This window comes from Pithys albifrons, chromosome 13 (assembly GCF_047495875.1).
Source record: "Pithys albifrons albifrons isolate INPA30051 chromosome 13, PitAlb_v1, whole genome shotgun sequence".
In the NCBI taxonomy this organism is placed as follows: domain Eukaryota; kingdom Metazoa; phylum Chordata; class Aves; order Passeriformes; family Thamnophilidae; genus Pithys; species Pithys albifrons.
Genome location: NC_092470.1, coordinates 7,876,917 through 7,902,225, shown reverse-complemented (window position 1 = coordinate 7,902,225; position 25,309 = coordinate 7,876,917). Strand labels below are relative to the sequence as shown.

Genomic DNA, 25,309 nt, shown 5'->3' with positions numbered 1-25,309 from the left:
TGCCCACCATGGGGAAAGAGAAGAGGCACTGCAGATGTGTGTGCCCTGGGCTATCCCAGCATGTGGTGTTTCTCAGGATTCTGTGCTCTCCTCTGTGCAGTATTTGATAAGTGGTTTTAGGTATATTTTAAGCAACACTCGTTAACTATGGCATAGAAGCTGAGAAACAGGCAACAAAAATACTGAGAAAGAATGCTATCTGAAGGGTCTACTCCCATGTTCAGTTAAAAACTAGTGAGTAGCAGCACTAAACATACTTCATAGGGCAAATTGGGAAGATTGTGCTACTATTTAAGTCCCAGAAAACATGTATATCAGGGTATATTTAAACACACATCCTCTCTACACTGAATTTAACTGGTTGCAGAATGTAATGAGGAGAAATATCTAGAAAATTGTCACAAAACCCTGACATGTTACTCATTATTGCAGTACTGTCATAGTTGATATCTGTAAAATAACATGCCATTGTATGTAGGGTTTATGAACGTATTACCATGATTGATAACTTGCATTTAGATAATTGAGAAAGAAGATCAAAGCAGTGAGAAATCCTGCTTTCTGAAATGCTGAGCATGAGAACAGACTGAGAACAGGCTGGCCTGGGAAACTCAAGAGAGAAGTCTAAAGAAAGGAAATAGTCAAAATTATTGGCAGTGCTTTTGTTAGAAGCTGAAACAGAACTACTGTATGAACTACTGGGTGAGAGAGATGGCCAAGCATGTGCTTGCTTGCCTGCAGGATGAGCTTTATTTACTATCAATCTAAGTATCCTTGGACACCAATCTGAAGTATGAATAATGGTTTTATTCTTTCAGTGTAACAGAGGAGTTTATGCTGTTACCATGTCCAGATTAGACAAACTGGGGAAATGAAATCACTTAAAAGGGGTGCTGAACAAACAAGATATATGGCTTCAAACTCACATGGAGAACTGTCAAAATTGAACAAGTACTGGAAGGAATCTCCTGGCTGAAAAAAAATCATGAACTAGATTGCTCTTTGGGCTTTTTGATGGAAGGATGAGGGATCATTTGCAAGCAACAGATACAGGGCATTCTGCAAAAGAACTGCAAGCAGTCAGGAAAAAGCGAAAGTGTTACAGTGAAGTTTTGTGAGGCAGCAGGTGGAGTTTTGTGAGCAGCTCCAACAGCTCCAGTGCTGGTTTGATGGCATTTAAAAATGTCTCAGGAGGTGGTGGTCAGTCCTAATTTAGGCATGCATGAAAGGGGATGCTGGCAGAGAAGCACCAAATGTAGGAGGCCATGCAGGGAAGGAGTATTAACACCTTCCTCTTTATGGGTCCCATCTTGTTGGTACTGAATGCAGTAGATGTGTGGTCTGGGGAATTGAGCCCAGGCAGAGAAGGACAGTCACAATTCAGTGTGCAAAGACATAATTTACTTCTGTTTTGTTTTTTTTTTTCTCTCTGAAAATAAATCCTTCCATCTTAGGCATTAATAGAACCTTTTTCAACTTAATCTAGTCAAACCAGTCATAAACTAAATAGGAGCACAGAAAATACACTCTCAGAAGAAAAACAAATGGAAGAAATAAAGTAGAAATTTGCTGGAGTTGACACCATCAACATCTCTGTGTGTTAGGTCCCATGCACACCCATTTTTCAGCCTTGTAGGGATTGTTTGCTGTGAGAGCCAAGATCACAGCCCATTAGTGCAGCAGGTGAGCAGAAAGTTTCCCTGCATAGTCTTAAAGCCTCATGGTCTCATTAGGAGAGATTGCAGATGATTTAAGGCTGACAGATTTATCCCTGTGTTGAACTTGTTTGTTAAATAAATGTGTTTGTTCATGGCGTAGGGTAGTACAACTGGCAGTTGAAAGTGCAGGACCTGCATCTGGCAGGTGTTTCGAAACCCGGCCCTTTACTCACACTATTCATGCATTGCAGGCTTTAAAAATAAGAGAGAGAAGAGGCAGATGGCCACAGTGGGTTCTTCGAAAGCTCAGGGGCTTCTTAGCCCTTGTCTTTGTAGCTATACCAAAGCAGGGCTGGACAGAGAGAGACTTTCAAAGGCAATCCAGGAAAAGGACAGTTTGAGAGGAAGAATCTGCAGGGAGACTCTAAGGTCAAAGATGAGAGGGGGAATTTGCAGGGAGACACACGAACTTCAGGCCCTTCCACTAAGGAGTTTCCACTGCAGAGATGGAACTGGACAGGCAGGGGTGGGTACAGAGGTGCCATGAGAGGGCATGGGAAACTCCTGCCATGTTGTTTCATTCAGGGCTGAAACTGCTTTTGTTCTGTGGGAGGGGTGAAGGCTTGTATTTTATGTATCTGTTTGATACACTCAACCAGTTCATCCTGTGCCAGTGTAGGAAACGAGAGTTTAGTGTAAAATACATGAAATACAAAACATTGCTTTTAAATCACCAACAAAATAATTTAGTGGCTTGATCTCAATTTCAAACATGGAAAGATTGAAGAGAACTTTAGTTTTGAAATGTGTGCAATTGACATTGAAATGGATTGCAGTTTCATTGCAGAATAAGCTTATTTTATATGTAATATTGTTTCATTGTTGAGAGGCAGGAGAGGGAAAGAAATAAGCATTTACATTTTGTAAGCAAGATGAATGGGTTGATGCAGATACAGGAAGCTGTTCTGAAGGGGTCTGGAGAGGAAAGGATATTTGATTTCATGCCAAGAAATTATCAACAGAACTCAGATTTCACATGAAATTCCCCTAACTACTGAATTGAACTGTCTCTAGGTCATGGCCCATGAGCTGTTCTCCAGCTTTAGTCTCAGATTCGCTGGATAATAAATGGGGACCAAACACCAGGGAGAAGCTGTCTCCTGTTCTGTTGTGGAGGATACTTGCATGAAAGGACAAAGTACTAATGAGCAAATGATGTCCTGTGTACAGAAGATTGTGTTGCACAAGTGGGGAGTAAAGAAGAAATTTTTCCACCAAAGACTTAACCATCTGCAAACAGCTGTATCAAGATGCTCCGACTCCAGATACATAGGAAAATTTCCCTGTTCTAATATGGAAGAACAGTTTCAAGGTCAAGTAAAAGAAGCTGGACAGAAGTGTAGAAGATAAGAAGATGGAATCACCAGTAACAGACAGATGCCAAATTTTTATTAACCAAAATCTGCATTATGTAGTGCCTACCATAAAAACAAAACAGCAACAAAAACACAAACGAGAAGTGCAGAAAGAGAACCCATCTTGGGAGCTTGGAGGAAGAAGATAAAGGGCAGAACATCAATAAGTTGCCCCCTACCCCTCTCTCCCCAGTTCAGGTGCTTGGCATGCCTCGGTGGACTTGAGCAAGCAGCACATTGCTTATCTATTGGCACGAGTAGAGTCACTGCTGATGTTTGGTGAGAGTGTTTGCACATGCACAACATCAGCCCTTTCAGCTGGAATTGCCTGGCCAAGTCATTAATTAGAAAACTTGCCCATTACTGAGGTAGCTCTTAAGCAGGTGGGTTGAACTGCAGACAAAGAGCCAATGTCTGTCACTCCTGAGGACATCTCAGCCCCATGGGCCTGCTTTGGCAATCCAGGCACATCAAAGCCTGGCCTGATGTGTTCATACAGCTTGTTGGTTTAGGAAGGTCTCGAAGCTGGTGCATTAACTTATATTAATCAGTTGTTACTTTCTCATTAAACACAATGTGAGTTTTAAGACACAAAAAGTATTGACAGGTTGCTCAAAGGATTTAGGGAGGATTAAAGGTGAAGGTGCTTATCCCTATTTACTGTATTATTGTTCCCTGAAAGAATTTCAACACTCTTGTCTAGCCTCTGATAAATATCACTTAAGGTCCAGGGAAATACTGGACTGAGGAAAATCCTGTTCTCCTTGCACAACAATTGTCTCTTAGAGTTCAGGCTGATGTTGCAATGCCTTGTCTGTCTTGTTTTGTGCACCTGTGTGGCATGTGTTTGTCCTGTGTTTGTCGTATCTGTGACCAGTTTGTCCATGTCTCTGTGTCAGTGTTACAGATGCCCCGTCCATTGATGGCAGATGAATAAGGAAAATACAGTATACTTGAAAAAATATGATACTTAAATATATCAAAGCTGTCATGTTCTGATAAATATTTTAAATTTATGAATGATAATATCAAGTGGTAAATGTTGACTGAGTTTATCTAATAGCTGGATCTGTTTCAATCCAATAGATCACTGTATATTTTAAGCCTCCAGGTCTGTGTCTGAGTAAACAGAATGAAATAAAGTTTTCTTTTTCAGATTTTCTTTGTAAAGGCTCTACAATTGGGCATATTTAGTTTACTCTTAGGATGCTCTTTCCTTCTGCTTTAGTAACCTTGTAATTCTGTTGACTTTTCCTTCTAGTACCACTACTCACAGCTCCTACATTTCTTTAGTGACTCTTTCTTTTAGGTCTTGCAATTCTCCTCTTGACTGTTCTCCTTAGGTATTCTATCCATGAGATCAGTTTAATGCTGTTGACTCTCATACCTCACTTTCTGCCTTAGTGAAGCAAAGTTTAGTTGTTGGTGCAAGAGATAGAAGTGTAGCTCTTCCTAGAAAGTATTTACACAGCCCATTCTAGTCCCATGACAACTGTTTGGTATTTGGAGACTCTGTAAGGTGCATTAATGAGGAAGAAACAGATCTTTGTTCATGGGATGGATGAGAATTGAATTTTCTGGGAGCTGCTGCTAGATAAGGTGACAGTTGGAGATGGAGTAAGTTTGAGAGGAGTAACCTCAAGATTTCTGAAGGAGGCAAAAGCATAGAGGTGATAACAGCAAGAGGATAGAAACAAGGAGAGATCATGAAAGGAAGTGCATGACCATGTCAATCCTGAGCCAGTGGATAACTCCAGGATGATTCACACTGTGTGTGGGGCCTTATGTGCTGATTCAGACCATTAGAAATTGCTGTGGGTATGTGAAATGCAAGCTGCACACCCAGCACTGTCTGCAGGGAACTTCTTGGATCGTGCCAGGGCAGGAGGGGACCAGGTGCCCTTCCTGTGCCTGACAATGAAGTGCCAGGGACTGAGGTGGGGCAGCCGAGGGGCTGAGCTCCCATGAGCAGCCTGTGGCTGCCTGAGCCAGGGATTACATCTCTCTCACTGCGGGGGCACTGTGGGAATGCTCCCCACCCCTGGGGTGGCCTAAGGGCTCCTGATGCCCCTCAGCTGCTCACAAACCTGATAAATTACAAACTGTAGCCTGGGGCCTGTAGCTTTTCCCTTCCCAGTTCTGGAATAATCAGATGTCTCCCAACAGGAGAAGAGAAAGCAGGAGCAATGAATACAATGGGGTGGAGGAGGTAAGAGAGAATGAAGTGGTAGAAAAAAGGGTGACTGTGGCCCAGGGCGGCAGAAGTCATGTATTTACTGTTAGCAGAACTTTCTTGAAAGGAGTGAGTGGGTCATTCATATAAATGATATTTCTAAGTAGGTTGCAATTTTTTTGACTGCTCAATGTGGATATGAAGGTTCTAGAAATACTGGTAGAAATGTGGAGTCCTAACAATGCAAGTCAGGTTAGGAGTTAAGTGTTAGGGAAAGTCTATCTGGGCACTTTTGGAGAAGGTTGGTAGAGAGAGGCTGAAGGATGTACCTGAATAGACCTTTTAGAAAATGGTGAAGAAATCTGAGAGGGGAGTTATGCAAAAGCCAGATTTGGGCACCCATTGCTGAGCTGGCAGTGAGCTGAAGGGCTGAAGGCTGCACACACAGCAAGGATGAGGGGCAGTATAGGCCTTGGGTATTGACCAAAGAAAACATAGGAACATCTCAGCGATAATTTTATCCTGGAGCCAGTCCAGAAATGAGTTGGATACATGAATCAGTCCACAGAATTTGAGAGTCTTTGGCTTGCACTGATTTGTTTCTGACCATTCTGACCAGACTGTTCTGGCCACCACTCCGGCCTGGAGTTCAGAATTGTGTTTGACCTATCTTGCTTCTCCTCTCTGCCTCCTTACCTTATATTCAACCTGAAGTCAAAATTGATTGCTCTGTCATCTGCTAGTCATTCTCCTGATTTATGCTGCTCCTTGAAGCAAAGATACTTTCAAGACCTGGATTTGTGGGCTTTGGGTTTTTTTTTATTTAATAGATTAATATATTAATATAATTTCTTAGAGTTATTCCTGGTTTTCTGTGGCATATCACCTCAAGGGTTAATGAAATCAGGTTTATTAACTCCTGGTCTGGTGCTAATGGCATAAGATGATGTGTATTCAAGTCCTTATTCAGTAAATAAACTTTTTTATATAGTAAATTACTGTGCTTGGCTGTGTCATCTGTGTCAGACCACCTGTTTCAGCCCTTGGACTGCAGTAGCTGCTGAGGCAGCTCCTTGGCCATATGTCTGGGGATGCAGCACTCCTGCTCCTTTCTGGCCCTGCTTTCCTCCTGCAGTGGCCTCACAGGGTGCTCTGGAGCAGCACTGCAGGACTCCTTTCCTGGTGCTGAAACACCTTCCCTTTTAGCCACTGCTGAATTCATTTCTCCTGGAATGTACTTGGTCTGTGTGACTGTGCCTTTGAGTTCCCAGTGTTAGAAAGATCCACCAAAAGGTGTTATATGTTACACAAGGACAGCCTTATCTTTCTGTGATCTGCCTGGGCCAACCACACCTTCCTGCTTTACTGCTGGGCTGGGACCTGGAGCATGTGGTGATGCACAACCACATTGTCTGCAGAAGAGAAGGCATATTTCAAAAATCTGGTGTCATTCTTAAAAAGGACAAAGAGATTGGTGTGGTGGGTTCTGTGTACCATGTAAACACGTCACAGTCAGGCAGGGAGTGCTGTTGTGGAGGGGTCAGTCTGCTGGGCCTTAGAGCAGCCTCACCCAACCAACAAAATACCTTTTTGGAGTTCAGTTCTGTGTTTGGGAACAGGAGGAAACTGTTTGTCAAGATCTTCCTCTTTGTATTCTCTGTTAGATTTTAAGGTGTCCATGCCCATTTTTGCTTTCAGACTGTTCTAGTTCAAACAACTCAAAAACATCCTTCAGGAGTTTGTGTCTCTGTAGCCAATGTGAAGAATAAACAACTAGAAGTTTAATTTTAACTTACAAAAAATCTATTTGCACCTCAGACTGGTAAACATAATGGTTACTGTCAGAGTTTGTTCCATGCCTTAGAACCTTTGTATCATAGAGCGAATATAAAACTTAATGGCTGTGAAACACAAGAGTTTGGTCTTGCTTTTGGGTGACAGATAATTTGATCACTTCTTTGGAAACAGAAATATTTTGTGTTTGATGTGAAAACCAGACCAAGCAGCTGATGAGGTTGATTACTTTCAATAACATGAATTGCTGTGTGCCAGGGCAAAGCCCTCCTCTGCTCACACAGCTGTGCTTGACTTTGGGCTTCTTTGCATTGCACTGATTATCGCTGTTACTATTATTTCCTTGTATGCAGAGTAGGAGAACAGAATATTAATAGAAAAGATCCACTTGAAAGTCCTAAAAGAACAGTTTATCTTTTCTGAAGTGGAATTTATTGGCAGGACTGAAGCTACTGAACCAGTGAAGACACAGCTGACTTAATTTAGCCATACTATTAAACAAAGTTGTAATTAAATATGAAAATCAAGATATGTTCTAAGATTTTCTGAAAATGCCACAAGCTTCTTGTTTCTGTAAGTTGAAAACTGAAATGATAAAAGCTTTAGATGACATGGATAGTTTCACAGGCACTTTAAACTAAAAGAGAAAAAAGAGAAATACCTGATTCTGAGAAGGATGGATGATGACAGCACTTCTGTGTTCTGAAACTGTCCAGCTGAAAACACTGTATGGTGTTTACATTTTAGCTCTCCCAAGTAATAACTGATCATTGTGTCAATGAGATATGGTAACTGCAGGTCATGGAGACTAAATTAAAGTTCAGTTGGTGTTATAACTTTCCATTTTTTGGTTTTATTGATGCATTTGTTTTGCTTCATTATTTTGCATAGCTCTGTGTGTTTTAGTTTAAATATATTATAATATCTAGTTGAAAGGGTGATAGTACTGCTGCTGTTTTCATTATTGTACCCTGAGTCTCTCTTTTAGCAGGATCGGAATATTTCTACTAATCATGTTTCAGACATCCTGGAAAGGTTTTACACTGGTGGTTTGGAAGTGGCTATCAGTGTTTTTTCACAAGACAGGTTTTAAGATATAAAGTTAAAATGTGACTGGTGAGAGTGCCTGGAAAATTTGACCCAAGTATTAACAAATAGTCTCTCTTGCATATCAATGTAGCATGATGACTTCCAGGAAAAAAGAAAAAATTCTGAACTTTCCTTGATTTCAGTTTAGCTGTTCTACAGAATGAACTCACTTTAGTAAAAGTCCACTAAATTTGATAAAAGCAGTTTGTGGAAACTTAAAGGTATTCTGTTCTTGCTGAACAATAAAATTAAACATGTTTTCTTCCTGTGGTATCCAGGTCTTCTTCCTCCTCTTTCCAGCCCCATCAGACTAAATGTCTTTGATTTTTCTTCATAGATTGAAATGCTAAAGAAGAAAGTAAAAGAAAAGGAATTATTTATAATACAACTTTTAGAAAAAATCTCTTTCTTAGAATGTGAGGTAAGGCATTACATTTTAAGTTTATATTATTGTGATTATTTTATGAAACTAGATAAAATTTGAACTTCTGTCTCCAATGTTATCTGCATGCATATTTACATTTTATTTATATGTATTTGCTGTTCTTCAAATGGCAATTAAACTACATCACCAGTCACATGAGGAATGTATGTAATAAAGTCTCAAGTTTCTTGATAAGTTTTTTAACTTACAATTTTATAAGGGTATTATAATGACTTAAGCCAGAAGCTTTTGAATAAAATTGTTGGTTTAATTTGTATTTTTTCCCAGGATTAAGGATTCCTTTATTTTTTCAATAAATACTTTTACATTATTTCTTGTGGGGCAAAGGCAATGTGCAATTTTATTTCCTTGTTTAATTAACATAATTTAAATAAAATAAACTTGTGATGAAAATACTGTTTTCCAGAATAAAGAATTACAAGATAAACTGGACTACTTAATGGAAAACCAACCCAAGACCAGTATAGAAACCAGAGATACTGGTGTAGAATGTGATCTTCCATACAGGTATTTGCTTTTCTGGCTTGTTTGTAGGAAAATTCCCTAAAATGTCTCTCATTGGTGCTGTATTAGTAAAGCATTTTGCTAATAAACTGTTCAAGTGGGTTGTGGAGTTTAAAGAAGCACTTCACTCCTCGGTGTAGTGTACTCCAGTGACTTAGGGTTTAGGATTTATTATTTCTTTTTAAAGATGCAAACATATTGCAAATCCTTGGGGAGCAGTTATTTACAGTAATGTGATTTAAGCAGGGAGTAAAACTGGCAGTCAGAGCCTGAATCTGTGAGATATGGGAACAGTGATGCACTGTGTGTGCTGCCAGTGCAGCAGAGCCTGGGCAGGGCTGGCTTTGTGCACATGTGTGTGCCCAGAGATGTGCCAGGACCACTGCAAAGGGCAGGGCACACTGACAGGAACAGGGTAGGGCTGTAGCAATTCCTGGACATCTCCTAGCCCGAGTGGGAGATGCCAAGTAAACCATGTAGTGACATTTCCATTCCTGCAGCAGAACATTGTCTCTGGTCTGTGGTGGCTCTGCAGCCTGGCTTTGTAGAGATCAGGAGTTGTGCCCCCCCTTCCTCTGCCCTGGGCACTGCCCAGGGCTGCCCTGAGCCCTGGGAACACAGCTGGGGACTTGCACTTGAGGCTTCTCCCCAGGTCACCACAGGGAAGGGCAAAACAAAACAAAATAGTAAGATAAGGAGGAACACTGCACATCATTTTTACTACCCACAAGTAAACTTGTTCATCCCAACTGCCCTGCAAATTGAATCATTTCATTTGAGGACTATAAATGAGCATATAAAGTCATTAAGCTGATTGGAAATCGGCAACCGAACTAAAATTTCCTTAATAATTTAAAAGAAACTCATTTCAGAGTTTGGCCTAGAGCATATTTCGATTGCATGTGTTTTGACACCTTAAAACAGTGTTTTTCACTCAGGCTGTCAACAGAAACCTATCTTTGTTGTCTTTTCTGGGTCCTCTTTGTTATGTAAGCACAGGCCCTACTTATCTAATTTTTTTTCTATTTCAGAGGTTTATGTGAAAATGTACTTCTGTGCAGTTTAAATTTCATGGAATTGCTGTTCTGTTCATAATTGTGTTCTAAAATGTATATTGCTGTCTTTTTTTGTTGTGGGACCCTTAGTCCTAGTAACTTTATTGCTGGACATTCCACTGCAGCAATTGCCTGCATGTAAACGTGCCAGTATCTGCCACAGTTTTTATTAAATATTCCTTGTGGCATTATAGAAAAGAATTATGGAACATCCCAAATACAGTGATTAATTTTAGCCTGTCATTATCAAAACAGAGCACAACTTCATTGCCATGGCATTTTGAGCCCAGCTGTAAGATTTACCCTCTGTAAGATTTTTTTCTTCTCTCTCTGCCAGCCCAAGTCCTGAGCACAGAGGTCCCGAGAGCCCGAGGCCGGTGAGGACGTACACGCCGTTCAAGAGGGTGTTGGAATTCAGCACAAAGAACAGCACATCTTGAGCAGTCGAGTGCCTGTGCTTTCCAAATATGAGCAGATATCTTGCGTCTTTGCAGCTTGATTAGATAAATTCTTATCAATTCATAGAGAAGAACAACAGCATGGAGTCTTGCTAAATTTATCCTGAAAGCAGCTTTTTAGTAACTTTTATCTGAAGTTACTACTGGCGTTGACTGTGAAGGAGGGGTGAGTGAGGCAGCACATGCTGCCCCTGCAGCAGCTGTGCAGTGAGCGTGCCATGTCAGGTGCTTACAAGGAAGGAGTTGTACAGCTGTACAGTTTTTGTTTTCTTCAGTTGTGTCGTCATTCTGTTTGTGTAATGAAGCTCTATATATTCTGTTGCCAGCACTACCTGAAGCTGCACTGGCAGAGGGCATGGCTGTGGCAGCTCCTGCTGTGTCTGTGCCCAGCCCGAGGGCAGCCCACGCCTCCCACAGGCCTGGCACAGTCAGGGCTCTGCCCCGGCAGCAGCTCACTGTGCCCCCCACGCTTTTGCTGCAAGGGAGAGATGCAGCTGGGCTGTGCCAAACACTCCCCTCCACAGTGCAGATGAGTGTTGTGTTTGTTGCTCAAAATAGTAACCGATAGAGCAGATCATAATGGAATTTGCTTTGTTGGACTGAGGCACCGGTTTGCACTTCCTCAGTCATGGGATAGAGTGGCCATTGGTGATACATTCAATAGCAACTGGGTAGGAAAACCCCTGACACCTTATTTATTTACTTTTCCATCTGAGGAAGCAGTTTCCATCAAACAATTTTGGTAACTGCAAGTGCAGCAGTCCCTGCAATTCCTACAGCAACAGCAATTCGGAATCAGGGCTTTGGCGTTTGAGTAATTTTTTTCCAAAGCACTTAAAAGCCTATCCTTGGCTACAAAGTAGCAGCAGGAATTACTGTATCTAGTACTGAAGTAATTTAAATATATATAAGGGATTTTTTTACATCTTGTTTTGATCTCGAAGTCTTAGTGAATTATGACTGTTTTCTTGTAGTTCTGTTAACATGAATGAAGGACTTTTAAAATTTTAATTACAGTAACTATAGAAAACCAACAATTTAAGCTTTGTATGATCAGTATTGTTCTTTCATTCAGTCAGTCCCAGGAGGTACTCACCTTGCCACAGGGCCACAATGGGACTGCTTTTATATCCAGTCTAATGCAAGTCTATTCAAATCAAGTACACTTACTAAAGTTGTATTTAAAATAATAATATTGACCTCATATTGAACCCAGAAGATGATGAATAAGGGCTCAGCTCCGATTTCACGGATCAACTCGGTGCCTGTGGCATCGTATCCCCATCTAGTGGCCGATAACAGTAAATATTTGTACAGCGTCTGTTTTTTGAAGAGAAAGACACTAAAAACTAATCCCATCTGGTATAGCAATGTCCATTAGGGATGCAACTTTAGGTTGTCACGTAATGTCTTTTAGCATTTATGTGCCCAAATAATCCCTCTATATTTCAGGAATTTAATTCTGAACTAGGGTTTGTAAAAGTTACCTTCAAACTTAAGGTAAATGGATGGAAGTGGTATTTTTTAGATAAAAGGAAATGCATGTTGTTGGAAAAGATAATAACCAAGTTTAAATAAGTGAAAATCCTTTATCCTTCTGTTTTGGCCAGAACTTGGAAAACAGAACCTGGTAACTGTGAGGTGCTCAGTGAATGGTAGGAGAGGGCAGGATATGTATCAAAATGCTGGTTTGACATGGACTTTAAAAGGAAGTTCATTCTATTTTGATAGAGAATCTCCTCTGAAAATACCAAGAGCTACTTTAACTCTGAGACTTGCAAAATTACGAAAATCTGCTCAAGACTTTACCAAGACTGCAGCAAGGCCTTAAGTTTTTACTGTAAAAGATTTCCGTGTAAATTCTGTCTTGACTGTTTGATGAAGTATAGTATTTTTTTCTAAACCCAATAAGAACTGAAGTGCATGCTGTATTTTAAGCTGGATGACCATCATTTGATTGGATTTCTGGTCTAAAGGAACAGGAGAGGAACTGTATTTATATGACTGTGTTCCATGAAAATGTAGAGCTTTGTAGTCAAACCAGCAGCAATGTAAACTAGCATAGATAATAACAAATCTGACTGAAAAGACTGTAACACTTCTGTATAAATTTTGTCAATTTGAGATGGGGTTAATTAGTACTATAGAAACTACTAAAATTTCCATAAACAGCAATAAAAGCCATATAGAAAGGTCCCAGAAAGTGCATTAAATGTAAGTCAATTGTATGACTACATTTGTACCATGACAAGTATTCTTTTGGGATTTATTCCAGATACTCTGGAAAGTATTTTGGGATACAGTTTTCATATATGCTGTATAAATACTGCATTACATTGTATGCTTTTAATAGATCCTGTACGTAGGACATGAAAAGGATAAATTGCAATAAATGCTGTATTTAAACTTGCTATTCTGTTGTGTCCACAGTCATTTAGGAATAAACCTACCTCAAAACGTTGCAAACTGTTACTCTGCATAACCTTGTTTGTTCAAAACATGTGAGGATGCAAAGTGGAGCCTCGATGTTCCTGTCGGTGTTTCCTTTGGCAGACGAGCTCTTGAGAACAGGAAGGCACTCCCTTGCTAAAGACTCCTCCTCAAAGCCAAGTAACAAAGTAGATGAACTCTTTCATGAAATAAAGAACTATTGACTCGCACAGGATAAACAAGAAGTGGGTAGAACAGCTCTTGCAAAAAAAACCCCAGCAGCTTCAGATCCCACAGATAACATCTGAATGCATCTGGGATGATGCTCTCCAGGCTTCAGCAGGATGAGGCTGGGATGGCTGTGGCCCATCTTTATTTACAGTTTATATCCACTCACTGATAATAGAGATTTATTTTTAAGACTGTCACAATAAAGCAATCTGTATGTCAACTAAATAAGAAGAGGTCATGCAAACATGACAAATCACAGGTTTGCAATGCTCAGATGAAGACTGCGAAGTTCTTTACTCAAAAGTGCTTCCCCAGGCATCTGCATTCAGCACAGATTGCCAACAGGACCTCATAAAATCTTGTAGAGATCAGCAGTGCTTGGTGCTGAACCTACAACATGGGGTTGTAGGAGTTGGATACTTTTCAGAGAGCTTTAAGCACTTTTTGTTTTGACATCTGAAGACTTTTAGATGTGGACAGATGAGAAGTAAGTTCTCTCTGCATTAAGTCTGCAGTTCTGCACGGGAAATCCCTGCTCCATAGAATAGAGATGTACATGCTGAGAGTTTCATTCCACTTATGTTTTATTTCATTCCTGTTCAGCACCTGGGGCTATTTGCCTGTGTAAAAGAAGAAATGTGCTTAAGAGACCTGAGTTAAGGCCCTCAAGCACTGCAGCATGGAAGGAACGCAAGACAAGAAGGTGGTAGCAGCTCAAGGTAAAGATGAGCAATATTTCTTCCCAATAACTTTAAACCAATACAGATTTGGAGAATGGTAGAGGTACAGAATGATCAGTCATGATTCCAGCACTTAATTAATTTTTTCTCTGTTTTTTTCTATGCATGCAGTTTAGCACATAAGCTGAAACCTTTGGTAAATAGTGGCATTATTTTTCTGTACATGTCATAAAGCAGCTGAACATCTTGTGACTGCAGGGCAGTGGTCTAATGAGATTGCTCCTTCTAGACTCCCACTTCCCTAGAGGCAGAAGCTGTTTCCTTGCCCAGCCTTCCCACTTTCTCCTATCTGCAGAGGAGAAAGGCTGAAAAGCAGGATCAAGAGTTCCTTCTACAAGAAATGCTACATAGATGGCATAACTTAACCCAGCATTACAATGGCAGCAATTCAAAGAACTTGTGTCCTTCAACAGCCAGGGATCTCCTGGTGAGAAAAACTCAGTGCTTTCCTCTTCCCTGAACTTTTAGGCAGAACTCCCTGAGGAATTTTCCACAGGAGATGATCCAGGTTGTGCATAACAGACAGTGAAATGCTCTCGTGGTGTTCTCACCCCGACCGTGGTGTTTTTTCCATAGGTAGCTGCCTACTTGCCTAATCCCATTTCCCCTGGCCCTCAGCCCTTCCCTGGGCTGTCCAGCTGCACAAACAAAGGGCAGGTGGACATTTTGGAGCGCTTCCTCCTCCAGTCTCTCCGGGCTGGGCTTGCCTTCATCCTGCTCAGAAAACAGCCACTCCAAGAGCCTCTGAGAAATGTGCCTTCTCTCTATTGCTTGGACCAAGAAACCTCCACTGGGATGGGCTTAGAAAAGCCGTCAGCTGCCCCCAGGGAGCCACCACTCACCACCACCTCACTGCTCCATGGAGTGTCTTCCTGAGGGTGCTGTGCTTGGAAGGTCTGGAGTCGGTGTTACCACAGCCTGAACCTCTGTGCTCGGTCTCTGTATCGTGCATGAACAAGTCAAAAAGTAAAGGTCCTGTAAACACTTCTACCAGACCTCTGAACAGCAAACCTTGAGTCCTGAACAGGAATTGTCACTCTGCTAAAGGCTGTTCGGATGCAAGGAGAAGGCACGTCTCTCATCCATGGAACACCAAGCCATGCACAGGGGAGACACTTCAGTCTGAGGCTTTTGGAGCTCGCTCAGAGGGCTGAGCTCAGGAACACAACCCACCTCTGCTTCGAGCCTGGAATTGTTTCTGGGATGTTGTTTCTGCAGGGAGGGCTCCCTGACTCATGGAGTTGTCTCTGGGATGCTCTTCCTGCAGGGAGGGTTCTGTGACTCCTGGAGTTGTTTCTGGGATGCTGTTCCTGCAGGGAGGGCTCCCTGACTCCTGGAGTTGTCTCTGGGATGCTGTTCCTGCAGGGAGGGCTCTGTGACTCCTGGAGTTGTCTCTGGAATGCCGTGTCTCTGCAGAAAGGGTTCTGTGACTCCGGGATGAGCCTCGCGCTGCCGGACCCGCCCGCCAGGCACGTGTGACCCTTCAGATCCTGTAGTCAAACCTTGCTAATTATTCACTGAAAAAACATGCCTCTAACATATCCATTCTAAGATTTGCATTTCAAAACAAAAAGTAATTGCATTTTAAAATAAAGTATAATAAATGTAGCATAACACAGGTAAGGAAAGGTGAAACCCCTGGATTTTAAAGCCCTATACATCATCCAAAAATGATACCAGAAATGCCCTAATAGTTTGTACCTGTAGAAAAAAAATAATTAATTTCAGAGTTTATCGATTTTCACAGCACAATGGCGTAAAAAAAACTTAGAAAGATAACAGAAATTTCTGTAATAGTTTATTTCTGCAGAAAAGAAAAATATTTTCAGATTTTATTGATTTCCACAGTAAAAAGGTGTCAAAAACACTCAGACATAAAGACACCAGTTGAGTGTGGGAAGGGGAAAGAATCAGAATCTCCAGAACTGCTGCCCCCCAGAAAAAATCGCTGAAAGATGTCAGAGAGGTCCCAGAAACAAACACAGCGCTCCAGGTGCTTTTCCGCGGTGTTGGAGCTGCCGTGCCGGGCTGAGCCCCCCAGCCCCTGTCCCGGGCCGGCCGGAGCACCCGCAGCCCCCACGAAGGCCGCACTGCCGCGCCCCTGAGGGGCCGACTCGGCTTCGCGTTCCCGCCGGACCGGGCCCCGCCGCCGCGCCGTCACTTCCGGCAGCATGGCGGCGCCCGTGTGGCGGCCGGGGCAGGCGGGCGGGCGGCGATGGCGGCCGGAGCGGCGTTGCGCGGGCGGGCGCTGCCCGAGCTGCGGGACATGCTGCGGCGGCAGGAGCGCCTGCTGGCCGACCGGTGGGGGACCAGAGTGCGGGCAGGGCTCGGGCCGTGCTGTCCGTGCGGCCCCGCGGGCAGGGCAGGGCGCGGCTGGGCTGTGAGGGAGGGCGGGGGGAACTGCAGGTGGTCAGCCCCGGGAAGGGAGGGTTCCCGGGTGACATAATTGTGGCCTTCCTATATTTGAAGAGGCCGACAGGAAAGATGGAGCAAGACGGCAAGGGCGTGGGGTGGCAGAACAAGGGGCAGGGGGGTCACGCTGGCCGAGAGTCGGGTTAGATGGGCTATTGGGGTAAAACGCTTCCCTGTGAGGGGGGGGACAAGCCCTGGCACAGGTTTGCCAGGAAAGCTGTGGCTGCCCCATCCCTGGGAGTGTTCAGGGACAGGCTGGATGGAGTTCTGAGCAGCCTGGAAAAGTGGAAGGGGGTTGGAACGAGATGACCTTCAAGGTCCCTTCCAACCCACACCATTCCATGGTTCTGTGAGTCACTCAGTGACCACACGTGGTTACTGCACCTGCTTTGCATCTTCACGTTTCAGGAGTCTGATGTGTAAATGAGAAGCTGGTAAATGTAAAACCTGTCCCATTGGCTGCCCTAATAAAACGCTTCTGTATCTCAGGTTGAAATAAGATTGTTTATACCCTGTTAATTTATTTTTTGTTTTTCTTAGGAAGTTCATTTCTAGGCTTCCAGATAAGGGTAAGAAGATCTCTGATTTTGCTGAAAAGCTGAGGCTTGCCATTTTGCAAGAGGAAGAACGAGCCAGGACAGCTGAGCTGTTGTCTGCTGTCAGGTTGGAGTTCCAGGCAAAACAGGAGATTAATACAAGTAAACAGGAAAACCAGGACACACTGAACTGTGAAAATTTCTCAGTCTTTAATGAAAACTCTGAAGATATTTCTGAGATTTCTTGCAAAGGGCAGGAGACAGAATGTATTGAGGAAGATGCCACAGGTACAGCCTTGGAAACTCAAAGGACTCAGAGGAAAAATGATGAAGTAAAGATTGCTACAAAAGATCAGAATCATTTCAGTGAAGTTGTCTCCACGTCAGCCATGGGCAGTCATCTGAAAAATGATCAGCAGGTCTCTCAGAGCAATACTGAGGGTGGTGCAGAAAGCACAACTGCTCTGGACAACAGCAAAGACACGTTGGTTGATGCCTTTCAGAAAATTACAATTGTAGATGGAAATAACAGTGAAAAAACACTGGAAAAAGAACAGAATGTGGCAAAACATAAGGGCAATGTATTTGGAAGCCTCTATCCCAAGACACCACATTATATTGAAGTTCTAGAGGCTCGAGCCAGGAACCCAGTCATAAAGAAAAGCAAATTTAAAACAAATGCGTAAGTATAATGGGATAGGAAAACCTTTTGTGAGGGACTTGATGTGTATAAAACTGGAAATGCTACAGAATAAGCATGATGGCTTTAGAGTGATGATTAAAGGGATTTAAAGTCTTATGACACATGAGGGGTTCATATGTTGGCTCCTTGAGTGCCACAGAATGTCAGTATTGAGCAGTGGTCTAATTCATGAATCTTCATGGAATTTCATAGCTTAAGCTGCAAAACTATTAGGCAAATGGCAAAACTCTCTGGTGGATCAATTCTAGAATGTGTAGAACTTTAACAGCAGGAAGTGTTTTGCTTTTCCTACACTTCCAGGGAAATTACAGTTCACATTGTCTGTACTCATAGCAGTTTGTACTTCATATGGCTCCCAAAGCATTGCTACTTGCTAATTAATTGCCATACCTCTTTTGTTCTCTATCAGGAGTAACTTATATTGTTTCTCTACAGAGAAATAGTTTTAGTTTTAATGAGTGCTGCATATTTTTTATTTGTGTATGTTCTCAACGGTATTTCAGATTTCAACTCTTAGGTGTTAAAAATATGTTTTGGAACAGAAGTTGTTCAACCTTGTGCTGCAAATTTGGGTCACAGCTTGGGTGTGTTATGTCTTTCAGATTATCAGGGGAGCAAAGTGGATCATCTCATAGTTCCTCAGCCAGCCGGTCCCCTGGGGGACTTGGCTCCCCAGTTACTGCTGAAGAAAGACGGCTCAGAGATAAGAAACATTTGGATGATATCACAGCAGCTCGACTGCCACCCCTTCACCACTCCCCTGCTAAGCTGTTACCCATAGAGGAGTCCATAGCAATTCAGATACAGCAAAAAGAAGCTTATGAGGTATGAATTTACTGTTTGGTCTGAAAAGTACATCACCAGGATCTCTCCTGGAAAAGGAAAGATAAAGGAATCTTTTCATGGTAATGACTTGAGATGGGCAGACTTTGAGGAAAGGCACTTTGTCTTGCATTTGATTCTTTTAATGACATAATTAAAGAATGTGTTAATGCTTTCTGAAACTGTTATTCCTACATTGAACACAGTCTTTGTGTGTTGATGTGCTAACCTGACTGTACTCACTTCACCTCTAACTAGACATGGAAATGTATACCTTGCCTGTAAGTCTCTGAAGAGTTTTTGGCACCTGCGTAAATGAAGGCCTGACAGTATTTGTTATTCTTATAACATGCTGGTATCTGTGTTTGCCTTTCTTTATGCTGTGTCTGAAGAATCCCAGTTCTGAGGTTCTTCAAATTCCAATGTAATGGATTTTAACTTATCCAGATAGTGTGAAGCTAATGTTTAAATTAGACACTATTGTAAAAGTGTTTGTTGCTGCTTATTGTTTTAAAAGCACTTGCTAATTTCTTAATCTTTAAGGGTGGTAATTTATTTGGAAAATGGAGGCATTCTTTGCTGAGGTTGCTGAAAGCCAAACCTTGTTTTTGCTACCTGGTTACTGTGCACAGTTGGTCTCTTTTGTGGACTGATTCTGTTCTGTTAGAACTGACATTGGTGTATCACAGGTGAGAGCTGCCACATGGGGGATCTTTAATCTTAGAAAGGGGTTGTCAAATATTAATAGTTCAGTTATGTATAAATGTGAAAAGAAACCTGAAATTTGTCTGCTAGTTACTAAAACTTTTAATTAAGCCCACTCTGGAATTACTGATATGATGTCAAGTTTAAACTTCAGTATAGTAGTTTTTCATGACAATGGCAAATGAATCTTTTTCTAACTTGTGTCCTTTTTTTTCTTACACAGGCAATGCAAGCCAAGCTTGCAGCGCAGAAGCTTGCAGAGAGACTGAATATAAAAATGGTCAGGTTTGAACCAGAGGGGGAGGCCTCAATGCAGTACAGAGAAGTGAGAGATGAAGATTATTTTTCAGCAGAGGACTGAATTCAAGAAGGGATGCCTGAGGATGAGCCATGTAACTGTGCAGTACTTCCTAAAACCCAAACATGAATATTGGGAATACTTGATCTAGTAATTTTTTTCTTAAAATTTTCACATTACAGCTACGGGAAGGGTTCAATGTAAACCTCATAAATGTACATGTCACTTAGTGGTAACCTGAGTGTAATTTGGGAACTTTTTTTTGAGCACTTGGGGCAGTTAATCCTTGTGGAATGCCCCACAGTTTTCAGCTTAAGTAAAGTGAGCTCTCTAATGCCCTTTTGCAGGCTGTGATGGGTCATCTACAAGAGAAGGTTTCTTCTGTGCAGAAGTGTGATTGCAAAGGGCACTGGCACACACGTCCATGAAGGAAGATACGGTGCCTCTGAACTGCTCATGTGATTGAAAGCTCTTGTCTTGTATAAATGTGAGATACTTCTTTTACCTATTTAATATTATCTTGCTTTTACCTTGTGAAAATACATACCCAGACAGCTACAATTAAATGCACGATCCTCAGGCTGTAAGTCAGTTTCTTACCACACAAGAACTTGTTTCTGTGCCTGCACCTTAAAGTAACACTTTCAGCCCTTATATTGTAAATAGCTGAGAATTCCAGGTTATTTTGTAACTCAAATTGTGTTTGGGCTTTAAGGGACTCTGCTGTTTTATTTTTGTTTATCATGACAAAGCACATCAAGAGATCAGGTTAATCTGAAGACTTTAATAGTTTTATTAAAGATTTGGAAGTTTTTCCTTATTTTTGTACACTGCTTTCATATTTTGAAATACTATTTTTTCATAATGTAAATTAAGGGATCCACCCTCTGGTTTTCTTGGAGAAAGTGTTCTGTGTATTTTTAAGTTTCAGCTGTTCTTTGAAGATAAATACCAGTTTTCCTTACAATAACATTTTCTGCATTTTAATGTGACTTTTTGAAAGATCAGGAACACATCTGAGAACATTTCACAATGATATTCCACTGTTGACTAGAATATTCCAAGCCTAGTTTGACTTCAGTTCCAAAAAAACAAAGCTCAGTGATCCTTTGTTTAGCCTGGCAGCACCAGTTTTCCAAGATGCAGCAGCTGTGTGTGCAGAGCTGTCCCTGGATGTGTACATATTGCTGCAGGAATGGTGTCTCTGGAAGTTAAGGATGCTTCAGCTGCAGGTCATTCAAAAAGCTACATGATATTACCTAGAAATGGAGAAAGGGGGGTCTCTGCCACTTCTTGAGTGCGTTCAGCACTTCAGTAGCAGGCAATAACTCTCTCCCAAATGCTCCACCAGCTCTCCCAGGCAGTCCCTGTGGCACTGCAGTTTGACAGGTGGAACTGCTGCTAAGCTGATGTGTGGTATTTTTGGACTAGGTCATCTGTACCCTTTCCTTTCACAGTCTTCATGTTGTCATTGTTCACTGGCTTCTTGTCATCTGCTCTTCCCTTATTCTTATTAGACTTAACCTCCTGTCATAAACCAAATTCATCTGCTGCACCATCCATTCCCTTTCATATGACATTGTTGCCTGTGTCTGAGTTTGACTTCTTCCCCTGTGTCATGGATCCTCCTGCCACTGCCGTCTTACCTTGTTTTCTGGAACTCCATCTAAGTACCAGCTGTGCACTTGGGCACTTCCTACGTACCTCAGTCCTTGGAATATCTCACAGACAGGTGAATGTCTTTGTATTTTAGCCACAGCGGCCCTCCTACTGAGGCTTTCCTTTCGTATTTCCCATTTTGGTTCAGACTGCAGATGTTTGCCACTTCCAGGCCTTCTGACCTTTTCACCACCTTTTTCTGTTTTCCCCTCCTCTCTTTCTGTGCTCCCTCTTCATCCTTCCAGCTTCTCACCTTCCCTTGCCTTTGTCAGCACAATTTTTTGGCATGTTTTCAGCCAGTCACGTTGATCTCCAGTAGCATCTGTTTCTGTTCAGCCAGAACACAGGCCAGAGGAGGGCTCCTCCCTTGTAGATGCAGCCCATCTCTCACACCAATGCTGTCCATGCTACCACCTGCTTGTCTGGCTGCATCTTGCCCCCTGCTCACTGCAGTCTGTGCCGCTGAAGGACAAGCAGAGTGTAGTGGCTTTCCCCTTTGCTGTTGCACGAAGCACAAGCTGCCACTTCCAGGTTGTTCCCTTCTCAGGATCATCACCCTATACTGGCTGTGCTCTCACACCTTTTAAGATGCTCTGTGAGTTTTCTCGGTGCTGGCTTTTCTGTGCTGAAGGAATCCACCCAAAGCTGCACAGCAGGGATCTGTTCTCTACAGGACTGAAATCTATCTCAGCATGGGTTTCTGCTGACCATCGCTTGCACTAACTAAAACTGAGCTCTTTCCTTGTGCTGTTAACACTTCTGCTCTCTGAACTTAGTGAAGAAGAGGCTTTTTTAGTCTTTATTTAGAGAGCATTCAGCATGTTGGACCTCTGCCAAAGTGATCCCTTGAATGGGCAACCTTCACCCTTAAGCAGTGGGGCGTGTAAATCACTGTGGTAACAGGTGAAGTGCATTATGTGTGCTTGTTAAACAATTAGCAGCTGCTCAGCACAGTGTTGAGTCTTTGTGGAAGAGTGCTGTTTGAATACAAACCCAAGTTCAAGGGATGAATTGTAAGTAAGTTTTTTATTACTGCTAAACCTGGAGGCTTTCTTGGGGAGGTTATTGGTTCTGAGCAACAAGTTTGCACTTTGAATTAAGATTCTGTGAAAAGAAAGCAGAGTCACGTGTAAAGAGAGTCCCATGTTAAGGAGGATGTGTAATCCAGAAGTTTGTAAAAGGTTAGAGAATAAGAGGATCATAGAATGATTTGTTGGATAATAAAGGACAAATCGTGGAATGGTTTGGTCATACTGAAATAAGTTTCTGATTGAAGATGATATTGCTGTTGTGTATTTCACTGTTTTCCAGTTCCAGAACATTTCGAAATGTACATTGCAAGTTGAGAATCGTGCTCCCTGTTCCGAGAGTGGACTGTTATATTGGAACGGGCTGTTAACACAGTGAAAGTAAAGAATTGATATTATGTTTGTGAAGTTCCTTGTGTGAATAATGTTTTGTTTTGATCATGTAAAATTTGGAGGAAGATTGGAACTCTTTTGCCCCAGTACTTCACGAGGAAAACACTGGAGATGGAGTTAGGAAATAAATTGCCACGTAGGGAAAGAAAACTTTTGGGAATGCAGATGGGTAAGAAAAGACTCTTAAGACCTAAAGCTGGCCAATTTTGCAGGTCAGAGAGATGGCACAGAGGCAGAATTCAAGTGGTGTCCTGAGAGTCAGAGAGCTGTAGCATGTGAGGCAGGATCTGTGCAGCAGCACCTGCAGTCCCTTGATTTCTGAATTGTTGGGAGTACCTGATCCACCAAAGTACTTTGTTTGCAGCTGTAACTTTCCTGAGGGAGAGAACTGGCTTGCCAGCTGTGGTGATAATGTGATCTAGAGGGTTTAGCCACCTGAAATTTTATGCCAAGTATTTAGGAAATAACACTTGAAGGAAGAAAGACTTGAATGTTCCTCTACTTAATTATTTTAGAGGAACTGTAAGAGTAACTAGGGGTAGAAACATAAGCTTTTCCTGGTTTTTAGAGTCCTGTTAGAAGGTTTCTATCTGATGGCTTGTGGCCTACTTCTAAGTAGTTTTCCCAAAAAAATCAGTAAGCTGCAAGCACCTGTGTGGAGGAAATGGGGCCTGCAGATTGAGAGAATTTTGGAAACCATGACTGACTCTGCTGTGGGGTTTCTGAACCTGCCATAGAGACACAGGATCAGGAGTCAGGGAAAGGAATATCCAGTCACTATGGACTGATTAATCCAAATTTGAGTGGGAAGTCATGGCAAGAGCTGGTCATGCTCCATGAGCAGCCCCAGGCAAAAGTTGAGGGGTTTCTGTGTGGTATTCGTAGCCAATTCCCGTGTCCCAGACACACCGCCAGCTGGCAGCCTTTAGCAGCCTCTGGAGGAGGTGGGAGCGGCGCAGCCCGGGCTGGAGGTGCGGGGCTGGCCGCGCTGTGCGGCTCCCTGGGGTGCGGGGCTGGCCGCTCTGTGCGGCTCCCTGCTGAGCCCATTCCTTGCATCCAGGAGGCTCACTGTGTACCATGTACCATGCCAGTGAAAATCATCCGTAGTGGGACCCGGTTCAGAACACTTTGGCACGATTTGGTATCTGGTCCATCACCTGCCTTTAGCAGGTTAGGGCCCGCAAGGAGTGTACTTGGGCCAGGGGAATTGCAACCGGCCTTTTATAGCAAATGAATGGCAGAAAGGGAACAAGAAATGGGGCTGCTGTGTTGGCATAAGCTATGCCCTACCCCTGTGGACCCTGCTGGAGCAAAAGGTGGCTTTTCTCGGCTTTGCCAGCCTTGAGTATTTTTCACTGCGGTATAAGAAGGAAGCATAATCTCTCTGAAGTATTTTGTAAGAACACATTTTTCAGGGAGTAGGTCTTGCATGGTGTGGCCTTGTTCCAGGGAGGTGCTAAATGGCCTGTAATTTCCCTTTGTTTGTGGTTCACATTTTGTTGTGAGTCCACTGCTTTTAGGATGGTATGTGTGGAGATCACCATTGAGATTTCCTGGCTGCTTAATGTTTGGTTTAAGGTTGTGAACTCCCACGTTCTGGGAAGAAGAGGGAAGTTGAAAAGGCAGCTGTGTGAAAACAGCATTTATTCTGTTGTGGTATTTTTTCTTATTCAATCAGCTAATGATTGTGTTTTTTCTCATATTCTGCAGTGCCGTGTCACTGCTGCCACTGAGGCAGGCACATGTTAGCTGACTGTAGCTGAAACATTTTACCATCACACTGACTTTCCATGGGATACAGATGCTTAACTCCTTTTGACCCCTTTGTAAATACAAACTGTGATGATTATTATTATGTATGCAAAGCTTTAGGGGCATTTAGTCATCTCTTGTTTAAAGCAACCGTTTTGATCATTTGGTTATTAAGATTTTATTAAATTGGCCCTTGTTTTGGTGAAGCGCGAAATCTTCACTGTAGGGCTGAAGTCAAAGCTTGATTCCTCCAGGAACATTTATGTGCAAGTGCTCTGTTGAACTGGGATATTGGGTCTGTGTTTCGTTTAATCTCTGTGTGCAAGGGAATTTGTAAATAAAGAGTTGTGAACCACTCACTGGATGTGAGGAGACACAAATGAGCATGGTGAAATGTGTGTGGGAAGCAAAGTGATTTTCTACTTGCTGGAATCATTGAACCAAGCATTTCTCTTCTGATCACCCAAGTATGAGTGAGCTGTTCTCCAGCATTAAGTGTAAGAGATTTCTTGACAGGAAAATTTGTAAGAATTTGTACTGACACCCTCATTACTTTTTTTTCCCGTTTGGTACTGGGGACCATAATTGTGTCATGCATGAATTGGCAGATCTCCACTGCAGTCATGAGGGAGATAAGTGGAGCCATAATGCTTAATGAACATATTCATATTTCCTCCCTCTCTCCACACAGCTGGTATTAATGTACTTGCTTATTAGATCAAGACAGTGATATAATGTGGCAAGTAGCTGCAGTCTTAAGGTTTGCTGAGTCTCTGAAGCTGAGCACTTGATAGGAGAATGCTCTTTGTACACTTGTGAATAGACAGTTCAGTTGGTGCTGCCGTGGGCACAAATGCTGTGATAGAACTCATGATTCTGTGAGAAGCCATAGGATTTTGGGATGCACATGCAGAATTTCAGCTGAATCCTGAGGTGCAATGACATCATTTGTAGGAGATCTTCCATGAGGGAGAATGACTCTCAGCAAGGCTGAATGCTCAGCTAAAGG

General features: G+C 42.4%; 1 protein-coding gene across 5 annotated transcripts in view; it reads left to right on the top strand.

The window, feature by feature from the left end:
* MYZAP (myocardial zonula adherens protein) overlaps positions 1-22,563 on the top strand; it is a 67,272-nt gene extending 44,709 nt beyond the window's left edge. For 4 of the 5 annotated variants that reach the window (XM_071568382.1, XM_071568381.1, XM_071568384.1 and 1 more), the window contains exons 11-13: positions 8,467-8,550; positions 8,981-9,081; positions 10,471-13,002. In XM_071568382.1, the coding sequence (XP_071424483.1) occupies positions 8,467-8,550; positions 8,981-9,081; positions 10,471-10,573 (288 nt within the window). In that variant the 3' untranslated portion in view covers positions 10,574-13,002. Of the gene's footprint in view, positions 1-8,466; positions 8,551-8,980; positions 9,082-10,470; positions 13,003-16,944; positions 17,623-18,245; positions 18,469-19,393 lie in introns of those variants that run through there. The other variant, XM_071568385.1, reaches the window with a different exon arrangement.
* The last annotated feature ends 2,746 nt before the right edge of the window (positions 22,564-25,309 follow it).